Source organism: Chlorocebus sabaeus, chromosome 11 (genome assembly GCF_047675955.1).
Source record: "Chlorocebus sabaeus isolate Y175 chromosome 11, mChlSab1.0.hap1, whole genome shotgun sequence".
Taxonomy (NCBI): Eukaryota; Metazoa; Chordata; class Mammalia; order Primates; family Cercopithecidae; genus Chlorocebus; species Chlorocebus sabaeus.
The window spans coordinates 74,029,509-74,042,042 of NC_132914.1; the positions used below are offsets into that span (position 1 = coordinate 74,029,509).

General features: G+C 36.9%; 1 protein-coding gene across 2 annotated transcripts in view; it reads left to right on the forward strand.

The window, feature by feature from the left end:
• ZDHHC17 (zDHHC palmitoyltransferase 17) overlaps positions 1 to 12,534 on the forward strand; it is an 88,919-nt gene that overhangs the window by 28,740 nt on the left and 47,645 nt on the right. For both annotated transcript variants that reach the window (XM_008004087.3, XM_008004086.3), the window contains exons 2-3: positions 4,246 to 4,349; positions 12,003 to 12,125. In XM_008004087.3, coding sequence (XP_008002278.1) covers positions 4,246 to 4,349; positions 12,003 to 12,125 — 227 coding nt within the window. The remainder of the gene's footprint in view (positions 1 to 4,245; positions 4,350 to 12,002; positions 12,126 to 12,534) is intronic.

Sequence of the window (12,534 nt, forward strand, 5' to 3'; positions counted from 1 at the left end):
TAAGCAAACCCAAACCCAATTCAATGAAAACAGTGACATGAAACTTAAGTCTATCTAGAGACTTTATCAGTTGGAAATCGCCAACTAACCTCTAACTTAGGACCTTCTACTGGATCATGACCTAATAAGGCAAATGCATAGCTAGTATGGCTAATCAAGTAATTGCTTTGCTTCCAGGTTCAGCCTGTAGAAACCCTGTGCTCATGCTCTGAAGCTGAGCTCTCTGAACCTCTTCTGGTTATTAGTGTTGTCAGATTCATGAGTTGTCCTTTGCTCAGATAAACTATGCTAAATTTAATTTGCTTAAAGTTTTTAATACCCAGTATCTAAAAAATAACGAAGTGCTTTGTTTAAGATGGGAATGAGGCTGAGTGCAGTGGCTCATGCCTATAATCCCAGCACTTTGGGAGGCCAAAGTGGCTGATCACATGAGGCCAGGAGTTTGAGACCAGCCTGGCCAACATGGTGAAACCCTGTCTCTACTAAAAATACAAAAATTAGCCAGGCATGGTGGTGTACGCCTGTAGTCTCAGCTACTCAGGAGGCTGAGGCAGGAGAATCCATTGTACCTGAGAGGCAGAGGTTGCAGTGAGCTGACATCATGCCACTGCACTCCAGCCTGGGTGACAGAGTGAGGCTCTGCCTCAAAAGAAGGGAATGAATATGTGGAGTTTGAAATCTCTGAGCTCTTCCACTCTTACCTTGAGGCACCTCAGAGGAACTTTTTGCTTATTTTATTCATCCCTTTTTACAAAGGAGAGATCTGTACCCTATAGCAGTTAATTGACTTGCTAGGTGTACCCTAGATAGGGGAGTGGCAGACTTTCAGTTCATTAGCCTCTCAGTCAAGGATTTTTTTTCTGTTATACGAAGCTGCTTCTAATTGAATTACTGTATTCTTAAAAGTTACAATGACCCATATATCTATTTTAAAATTAATCTTGCTTTTCTTGGTAGAGATAGCAATTAAACTGCTTCTTGGTTTCCATTAACATTGAGGAAAAAGTACAGGATTTTAAAGAATTGAATTAACTAAATATTTGTATGTTGAAAATATATTTAATATATAATAGCAAATTTTTAACTTAAAATTATTATCTACATTTGTTAGATATGCTTATTTATATGAACATGTTAAAAATATGTTTTTAAATTAGAACTGTTACTCCTAGGCCTATTGATAGTTGTGGTTATCTTGATAGAGTGTTGTCATTTGTTACATTGACAAGGTACTAGTCCTAGAGATAAACCAGTATCCAGTCTGTTTAAAAGTGAGAAACAAAGTTCTTTATTACAAAATTTGGTAATAAAGCAGGTTGGAGATTTTCTTATACACCTTTTCTTTAGTGAGTATAGCTCTGCCGCTCTAGAGTTATTCGAGATATGTTTAGTTAAAGGCATCTTTTAAAAAATCAGATACCTTTTACTAAAGAAATAAAAACAACCTTATAGGTGGCACAAAGCAGATACTGATATTGGTTAATTTTAATATGTTACTGGAAAAAAAGTCTAATTTCCAGTAACATTTGTAAGTTCACATTTGGCAATGTCAGTGAAACAAACTGAGAATACAATTTAATCATTATGTACAGTAAGTGAGGTCTCTGGGCATGAAAATAAAATTAAAGTTACTTGAAAACTTTATGATAGTAATCCTCAGAAAGATACTTATTTTTATTCTATTAATATTATTTGTATGTAAAAGCAATGTGTTTGTCCACAGTAAAAAAGAATAGCATTTTGCCGTAGCACATTTTCAAATTCAAAGTTGTTTCAAGTTATGTTATTACCTTTTGGATATTATGTTGTCCTCATCTGTGTTTTTACTTATTATTGGAAGGCTCTTGCTTATAATATTTGACTTATTTTTCTTCCCTACTTCGTCTTTCCATTCTGGATTGGAAGTCCTTCAGGATGACAGGCTATATTTTGTATACATACACAGTGATGCTCTGAGCCATAGTGGAGCCTGGTGCAAAAGGAAGAGTTTGTGATTCTGATGCTGTCTCTGTTTTAAAATGTTGATGTTTGGTTCATGGGGGGGAGGGGTGTGTGTGTGTGTTGCATTGGTTTTGTTTTAAAAATATTCCATTAAAATGTTGTTGTTTTTGTTTTTGATCTTGATTACTGAGTTTTTTGACACTCTCTTTAACATTGCACATGTCTTACCCTATCCTGGGTGGGGTCCCGGTGTTCATTGTAGAGAGCTTCATGTATAACAGGCTCTCAATACATGTTTTGTTGGGTATATTATTCCATTCTCCCTGAAAGCTGTGATGAAGTTTTTATTCTTTTTCAGGTATCTTACAGCCATATAGATGTCAAAGTTGAAGGTTAAAAAAATTATTTTCACTGTGGTTGGAGAGAATAGAATCAGAAAAGAAAATTTAGAAATAAGAAAGTCTTACTGGCTTTGAAGTATTTTTCATTACCCCCACTGAATATAGAGCATAGACAGATTGAAAACTGGAATTCTGTGGAGAAATTAAATAGAAAAGATTTAAAGAAATTAAATGGATAAGTCTTATGTATTGGCTTGCTTTGTTAGTTATTCAGAACATTGTATGTACTCAAAATACTAAGCCTACTTAAGCTATTCTATTTTAATGGAGTTTGAGAATAACCTCTTAAAACATCATTTAGTGAACTATCTGCAGTATATTGTGAATCTTGGCTTAAGAATGATGTATATTTCCTTTCTTCTACTAATGTGGATATATAATTATTCCTGAGGTATTTTAACATTGGCTATAGCATTTTGATAAGGAACTAAGCATTTACTTGTTGAAAGATTATATGCTAAGCAGAATTTGTTTGTGTGAAACTTTTAAATTCCTTTTCATTGAAAATATTCAGATTGATAGTCTTCTAAATTTATGGTTCAAACGAATGAGTTTTAGAACTTCCCACACTATTTGAATGGCTAGAGTAAGCTAAATAGCTTTTTCCTCTAGTAAAATACTCTTAACTTTGTATGATTAAGTATCAGTGGAAGGTGGTTTATCAGAGGCGAGAGAGCATGTAGTGTTCGAAGGATTTCTTTCCAAATATTTTATGATTTTTCCTTTTATTTATATTTACACATATGTTTGTGAAAAATATCAGAAACACAGCAGTTTCAACAGATGTTATTGGAGCTGAGCAAACTCAGTTTTTCTGTTTTTATATAAAAGAAACAATTGTATTTTAGTGCTATGTTATATTGGGGAAATTGACTATATAGCAAATTTTGTATTTTTGATAGAAAATTACAGCATGTAAGCTTTGAATGGATGTAATATTCTTTGAAACTGTCATATAAATTTTTATGTAAATTAAATCTTATATATATAGATTTTTATATAAACCCTTTTAAAAAGGATATTGACATTTTTAGGCCTATTCAAGCAGATTTACCTTTTATCAGCACTGCTCCATTCCTTAATCATTTAATGGTAGCTGGGAACATGAAAGAGTTTTAGGAAAGGTGGTATCTGAGAATAATAGAAAAACAATATCCATAGGTTCCTTCCTTTAGGACCTTAGAGTTTATTTGAGGAATAGAGTAGTGCATGTGATGAAGGTTTTAAAAGTAGAGTGTTAGAGCTATGGGTCATACTAGAATAATAGAAAAATTGGTCAGAGAGAATGAGTTGATTTGATGATGAGGTAAGAGAGTTCTATGGAGCTGAAGGTTAACCTCAGTTGCTAAGTTGTTACTTGTTTCTAATCTTACAGATTTTTTTAGCTTGAGAATGTGTAAAATGGGTAGATCTCTTTGAACAAGCTTTTTCCCCAAAGAGTGTAGACTTGGCCACACACACATGGTGGCTCACGCCTGTAATCTCAGCACTTTGGGAGGCTGAGGCGGGCAGATCACGAGGTCAGGAGATCCACACCATCCTGGCTAACATGATGAAACCCTGTCTCAACTAAAAATACAAAAATTTAGCCGGGTGTGGTGGCACACACCTGTAGTCTCAGCTACTCAGGAGGCTGAGGCAGGAGAATCACTTGAACCCGGGAGGCGGAGGTTGTAGTGAACTGAGATTGCATTACCGCACTCCAGCCTGGGCGACAGAGTGAGACTCCATCTCAAAAAAAAAAATAAATAAATAAATAAAAGAGTATAGACTTTAGAATAAGGTAAACTTAATTATTTCAGTAATTAGCATTTCTCAACAAAAAGCACTACTGTAACATATATAAATATTTTCTGTACCTCTTTTTTCAATTCTTGCCTGTGTGTGATTTTCTTTTTAACAGGAAATCAAACCCCAAAGCCATTATAACCATGGATATGGTGAACCTCTTGGACGGAAAACTCATATTGATGATTACAGCACATGGGACATAGTCAAGGCTACACAGTAAGGTTTTTGTTGTAGTTGTTTTCTTTGGCATGTATATTTCAAGTGATATATGAATCTGAATAACAGTCATATTACCTTGGGAAAAACATCCGTATATCTCAATTAAAAAATTAGTTTATGGGCCGGGTGTGGTGGCTCACACCTGTAATCCTAGCACTCTGGGAGGTCAAGGAGGGTGGATCACCTGAGGTCAGGAGTTTGAGACCAGCCTGACCAACATGGTGAAACCCCATCTCTACTAAAAATATAAAAATTAGCTGGGCATGGTGGCGGATGCCCTATAATCCCAGCTACTTGAGAGGCTGAGGCAGGAGAATCGCTTGAACTCAGGAGGTGGAGGTTACAGTGAGCCGAGATTGTGCATTCCAGCCTGGGCAACAAAGAGTGAAACTCTGTCTCACAAAAAAAACAAAAAGAAAAGAAAATTTAGTTTATTTCCCATTGGTTAATTGAATGTGTCTGTTTGCTTTTGGTACTTGCTGATCTTTCCAGAAGTATGTTATTAGGCTCTAAGAATATTAAGGTTGGTTATGGTGAATTGGAAAATTTTGTTAGAATTAAAGCACTTTAAATGGAAAACATTAGTGTGCATCCAATATTCTGACCCCCGCAACCAGGTACACAGATTAGAAATAAGACGTAGTTAATGTCATATTTACTTATTTATTTAACCCGTGCTAAGGAAAATATCACAGAGTTTTCTAAAATATCATCAAAATACCGTATTATCAGTCTTTGAGGAAGGGAAAGGAAAAGGATAAATCTGACTTTTTATAATGCAAATTATGTGAAAGTTGAAATAACAACAGTTATTTTCATCTGCAAAGAGGAGAAACTAGTTCATAGGTTCTTGAGCTTTAAGAATTGTCTGAAATTGGACAGATGTGGAAGTTCATTCCTATAATCTTAACACTTTGGGAGGCCAGTGTGGGAAGATCACTTGAGATCAGGAGTTTGAGACCAGCTTGGGCAACAGAATGAGACCCTGTCTCTAAAAAAAAAAAAAGTAGGGCATTGTATTAGTCCGTTCTCTCACTCCTATAAAGGAATACTGAGACTGGATAATTTATGAAGAAAAGAGATTTAATTGGCTCATGACTCTGCAGGCTGTACAGGAAGCATAGTGGCTTCTGCTTCTGAGGAGTCTTCAGGAAACTTCACAATCATGGCGGGAGGTGAAGGGGAAGCGGGTACATCTTACATGGCTGGAGCAGGAGGAAGAGAGAGTAGGGAGAGAGTGGGGAGGAGGTATTGAACATTTCCGAACAGCCAAATCTCATGAGAACTCTCACAAGAACAGCACCAAAGGGATGGTGCCAAACCATCCATGAAGGATCCACCCCTGTGATCCAATCACCTCTCACCAGGCCCCATCTCCAACATCGGGGATTACAGTTGAACATAAGATTTGGGTGGGGACATAGATCCAAACCATGTCAGGCGTGATGGCATACTCCTGCGGTCCCAGCTACTCAGAAGGCTGAGGACTGCTTGTGCCTGGGAGTTTGAGGCTGCAGTGAGATATGGTCATGCCAATACACTCCAGCCTGGGCGAAAGAGTGAGACCCCCATCTCAAAAAACAAAACAAAACAAAACAAGCAAAAAAAGAATTGTCTGAAGTTCATTGCATCCCACAGAATTATTAGTCATATTTGCTTAGGGTGTGTATTTTTCTTGGTCTTTCTGATCATCTGCATATTTTCTTCAAGAAGAAATCTTTTTTTTTTTTTTTGAGACGGAGTCTCACTCTGTCGCCCAGGCTGGAGTGCAGTGGCGAGATCTCAGCTTACTGCAAGCTCCGCCTCCCGGGTTTACTCCATTCTCCTGCCTCAGCCTCCCGAGTAGCTGGGACTACAGGCGCCCGTCACCTCGCCCATCTAGTTTTTTGTATTTTTTAGTAGAGACGGGGTTTCACTCAAGAAGAAATCTTAAAGTGGGATCTGTTATGCCAGTAGGTCAACTAAGTAAGACAATATTTTTTATTTTATTGTGAAATTATGAAATAACTCTTTCCTAGTATAAAGACTTGGTGTGCTTTTGGTCTCTTAATATTCATTCTGTATAGTGCTGGAAACCTTAACACTACTCAGTGCAAACCAAATCTCAGAATAATGTGACCTTTAATACAACTTGCTAAGAAGGTGTGAATTACTTAACATTCTTACCTGGGCTCTGGGAGGAGCTTCAGACTTCCCTGAATGCCTTGGAATTATATACAGAATTTTGTGTGTTGGAGCATGTTTCTGGGTAGAGTCCGTGATTTTCATTACATTTTTAAAGAGGTCTGTGATCCCCAAAAAGATTAAAAATGATTGATCTGAACAATTTGATTCTAAGGTGATCTCATCCTTTGCGTGGGTTTTGAGTGCGACAACATAGAGAAATCCAATGACAGCTGTAAAGATTGTGTTTCTGTTTTCTTTTGTAGGTTTGTTTGTTTTTAGGTTTAAATAGATTATCTTACCTAAATACAGGTTGAGTATCCCTTATTCAAAGTACTTGGTACCAGAAGTGTTTTGGATTTTGGATTTTTTAGGATTTTGGAATATTTGCACATACACAATGAAAAATCTTTGGGGTGGGACTCAAGTCTAAACTTGTTTATTTATTTTTCATGTACACATAGCCTGAAGGTGCTTTTATAGAATGTTTTTTATGTTTTATGCACCTGTCACATGAGGTCATCTGTGGTATCATGTGCTCAAAAAGTTAAGGATTTTGGAATATTTCATGTTTTGGATTTTTGAATTAGAGATGCCCAACCTGTGGGTTTTTATTAAAATGACATATGTAATCTTGATTTTTCTACACAGAAAGCAACAACAAAAACTAGACAAACAAAACCCAAAAATTTGTGTATTTAGAATGTAGTTTATTTTGTTCGTAGTCTTCCCTTTTCCACTTGATATTTGCTTAGAAGTTGTTAATTATTTACAGTGGGAGGAAGAGGCACAGTACTACATTTTGATATATAAGTTCAATTCACTTTAAAAAATATGTGAGTCCAGGCCGGGCACGGTTTCCTTAAGTTCTGTGTTTCCTTACTTATGTCTGCTTGTTGCATCCATTATTGAGAGTTGGGGTATTAAAGCCTCTAGCTCTTGCTGTGGAACTGTCTGTTTCTCTCTTCAGTTCTGTCAATTTTTGCTTCAAATATTTTAATGATGTTATTAGGTTAAATGTTCAGTGCTTTTAATTTATAATTGTTGTATCTTCTTGCTGAATTGAACCTTTTATTGATATGTAATGTTTTTGTTTGTCTTTTGTAACCATTCTTGATTTAAAGTTTATTTTCTGATATTAGTGTAGGCACTCTTGCTCTCCTCTGGTTACTATTTGCATGGAATTTCTTTTTTCATACTTTCATTTCCAACTCATTTGCCTTTGGATCTAAAGTGTGTCTGTTGCAGATAGCATATAGTTGGGTCTGTTTTACCTGTCTATTCTGCCAAACTGTCTTTGGGTTGGAGAGTTTAATCCATTTATATTTAAAGTAATAAAGAGGGACTTCTGTCATTTTGCCGTTTGTTTTCTTTCTTTTTTTTTTTTTTTTTGAGACAGAGTCTTGCTTTGTTGCCCAGGCTGGTGTGCCGTGGCGCAATCTTGGCTCACTGCAATCTCCACCTTCCGAGTTCAAGCAGTTCTCCTGCCTCAGCCTCCTAAGTAGCTGGAATTACAGGCATACACCACCACGCCCAGCTAATTTTTGTATTTTTAGTAGAGACGGGGCTTCACCATGTTGGTCAGGCTGGTCTCAAACTCCTGACCTTGTGATCCGCCTGCCTCGGCCTCCCAAACGGCTGGGATTACAGGCGCGAACCTCTGCGCCCGGCCGCCATTTGTTTTCTATATGCCATATAGCTTTTTTCCTTCTCATTTCCTACGTTACTGAATGTTTTGTGTTTAGTTCAATTTTTGTAGTGAAATGTTTAAGTTTCTCATTCCTTTTGTGTATATCCTGTAGTTACTTTTCTTTGCAGATACTATGGATATTACACTTAACATCCTAAAGTTATAACACTCATTTGAATTTATGTTATTGAATTTATACAGATTAATTCCAATAACCTAATAAACTGTGCTCCTTTACAGCCTCATCTATATGCTTTTTAGTTGTTGATGTCACAGAACTACATATGTATACGTTGTATTTCGAAAAGACATAAAGTAGTAATTATTTTAAATGCCTTGGTCTCTAAAATTATATAGAAACAATATGTAGACACACAGACCAAAATTACAATAATACTAGAGTTTAATAGTTTTTAAATTAATGTATTAGTCTCTTAAATCATGTAGAAAACAAAAAAATAGAGTTACAAATTATTGTTACGTCTTGCTAGGTTTTATAATTGTCTATGTATTGACTTGTATTGAGATCTTTATTTTTTCGTATGGCTTAGAGTTACTGTCTTAGTGTCCCTTAATTTCACCCGGCAGGTCTCCTTTGATCATTTCTTGCAGGGCAGGTCCAGTGGTAACAGATTCTCTCAGTCATTATTTGAGAATGTCTTAATTTCTCCCCCACTTTTGAAGGACAGTTTTGCTGAATACAGGATTTTTGATTGACATTGATTTTCTTTTAGCCCTTTGGATATGTCAGCCTGTTACCTTCTGGCCTCCAAAGTTTCTGATGAGAAATCTGCTGATAATGTTATTGAGGATCCTTGTATGTGACCAGTTGCTTCTCTCTTGTTGCTTTCAAGATTCTCTCTTTGTCTTTGTCTTTCAAAAGTTTGATTATAGTATGTTTCAGTGTGGGTGTCTTGGAGTTCCTTTTACATTGACTTCATTGATGTTTATATTCAAATTTAGGAAGTTTTCAGCTATTATTTTTTTCAAGTATTCTCTCTGTCCCTTTCTCTCTCTCTCTTTTTCTGGAACTTCCACAATGTGTGTGTTGTTCTACTTCATGGTGTCCCACAGGTCCCTTAGACTATCTTCACTTTCCTTCGGTCTTTTTTCTTTCTGCTCCTCACACTTGATAGTAATTGCTATTGCTCTGTCTTCATGTTTGCTGACTCTTTCTTCTGTCTTTGAAGACATTTCTGTCTCATTTCTGTCTTTGAATCCATGTAATGACTTCAGTTATTGTATGTTTTAGTTCTAGAATTTTTTCTGGTTTCTTTTTAGGTATTTTATCTTTCTATGAATACAGGTTCTACCAGCTTACATTGATTTGACTTTTCAGCTATACAATGGTGCAAAAGTGGTACACATTCAGTAGAAATCATGCTTCAAGTATGACTCATACAGCCATTCTTTTTTTTTTTTTTCCACTTTCAGTGCAGTATTCAGTAAATTACATGAGGTCAGGCACGGTTGCTCACACCTGTAATCCCAGCTCTTGGGAAGGCTGAGGTGGGCAGATCGGTTGAGCCCAGGAGTTCAAGACCAGCCTGAGCAACATAGTGAAACCGCATCTCTACTAAAAATACAAAAAAAGAGCCGAGTGTGGTGGTGCACACCTGTGGTCCCAGCTACTTGGGAGGCTGAAGTGGGAGGATTGCTTGAGCCCGGGGAGTGGAGATTACAGGGAGCCATGATTGCACCACTGCACTACAGCCTCAGTGACAGAGTGAGACCCTGTCTCAATAAAAAAATTACATGAGATATTTATTCTAAAACAGGCTTTGTCTTAGATGATTTTGTTCAGAGTGTCATTGTCCTTTCCTGCTTTGTGGAGGTCAGATCCCAGAGCTATCCCCTTGCCCTTTATAGGGAATATGAACCACTCGTCTTGCCTCTTTAGGGAAGGGGCAGAGTTCAGTAAGCCTGTGGGAGAATTCTCGACTTATACCCACATCGTAAACGTCACTGGTGAGGCAATGGTAATTTTTCAGCTCTCCATATAGCCTGGGCTGATGTCTGGTGGTATGGTAGGAAAAGGAACCTCTGTAACTTGTTACCTTCCAGTTGGACCAGGACTTGTGCTTTAATCCAATTGGCCATTCCCTTCACCCTGGCATTCCATAAGATACCCAAAAATACAGATGGCCACCAAAACTGGAGAGATTTGACAAATTCTTTTAATCCCACTATATATATGTCGACTTGATAGGAGTCCCTAGGGGTTGCATAATGAATTTAAGGCCCGAAACCAAATAGCTGCTGGGTTTGAATCAGCACTCTTCTGGTGGTCAGCTATAGGTAAGAATGTGAATTGGATTAACTCCATCTATTATAATCAACAGATTCATCAATTATACTTGGGATGCCCTCAAAGGGGTGACTAGCTAGTTAGATACCACCAGCCGAATGGCCTGGAAAAACCGGCTTGCACTAACCATGATACTAGCAGAAAAAAGGGTATATGTGTGATGCTGGGTGGGAAATGTACTTTTATTCCCAACAATAATGCCCCAGATAGGATCATCACAAAAGCTTTACAAGGTTTAACATCTCTAGCCAACTAGCTGGCAGAGAATGCTGGAATTGATGACCCATTTACAAGTTGGCTAGAAGGTTGGTGTGGAAAATGGAAAGGCATGGTAGCTTCAGTCCTTACATCTCTCTCAATTGTGACAGAAGTCTTAACAGCAGTGGGATGTTGTGTTATCCTTTGTGTGAGGGGACTAGCATAGAGATTAATTGAAACAGCTATTAATAAACAAATGCCCGTGACTTACCAGCAAAATAACCTGATACTATTAAAAACCAAATTAGACACTCTCTCCTATGAGGAAGATAGTAAATGACTTCTAGAGTGATTCACAGACCAGAAGGGTTCAAATGAAAATTAAACCAAAAGAATTAAGTAGAAAAGAGAAGGGACTTTGTGAGAAAACATTTTAAATGGTCCATTTTCAAGGCATGATAAACCTAAGCACTGGCCGCCAGCCTGCGAAGTAACAAATTACATGGCTCATGCACCTAGTAGGTCACAATAAGTTAACAGAATGTAGAGGAAGAGTCAGCCCATAAAAGGGAAGAAAGCTTCATTATTGTGAAATCAAAACTTAAGCATGGAAAATGACGGGGTAAGGGGGATAATAGAACTTAGGCAACATCTGGGAGGATTTTAACCCCATAGTACTCGACCAGTGAGGAACTAGGGGAGAGACTTGTGTGCTAGGAGATAAATTGCCTGCTGTAGCTGCCCTGGGTGTACCTGCCTGCCAGACACCTGTTACTGTAAGACTGCTGTTAAGTCTCACTTTCGCCATTCTTCGTGCCTCTTAGTCCATTCTTTGGGTTTGGACGGTTGCGCGTGTTTCTCACACTGGGGCTTGTATAACATCCTTTCTTCTTGATATTCTTCTGAATCATTTATATGCATCTTGTTACTGATTTTTATATATTTAATATTTGTTAATTTGTGTGTAGTTTTTACAGTCTGCCTTAAGGGTTTGGCAGGATAAATGGTAATAAAATAATTTTTAAAAAGCTACCGATTGAAATTTTATTTCTGGTGTACTTTTTTCTTCTGTATAGTGAGATTTTACAGTCTTATAAGTGAGACATTTTAGAACTGTAAAATGGATTAGTAAAAGCTTTTGGAATATTGACATTTTAAAAGTAATATTCTATGTTGAGAAATACATTTTAATTCCTAGTATCAAAATGAGGAATTACTTTTGTCTCAAAATGTTATTTTTAGCTTTACATTTCTTGTTAAATAATAATGCCATGTTTTCTTTCTTTTCTAGATATGGAATATATGAACGCTGTCGAGAATTGGTGGAAGCAGGTTATGATGTACGGCAACCGGACAAAGAAAATGTTACGCTCCTCCATTGGGCTGCCATCAATAACAGAATAGATTTAGTCAAGTATGTATTTTCCCTGTTTTTAATTATTAAAACTTAACTTTTTATGGTTATAAAATTAATGGAAGTAATTGTTGTAAAAACTAATAACTTTCTAAAATTCATGGCTTTTAGAATATAGATTTTGTGTACCTTGTTTTTCTGAAAAAGAAAAATTGCTTTTAACTTACCTTGAATGCTTATATTAGCCAAGTACTGTACTGAGTACTTTTCCATGTGTTTTCTTTAGTTCTTAATTCTTAATATAACCCCATATGAAATTTAACGATTGTTACTGTCCTACTGCTGGCGAAACTGAAGCACAGACAGTTTAAATATGCTACCCAGTGACCCAAGCTAATAAAGATTGGAGTCAGGACCTGAACTCAGGCAGTCCTAACTTGGTGTTCACATTCCGAATGTGGATTCCGTG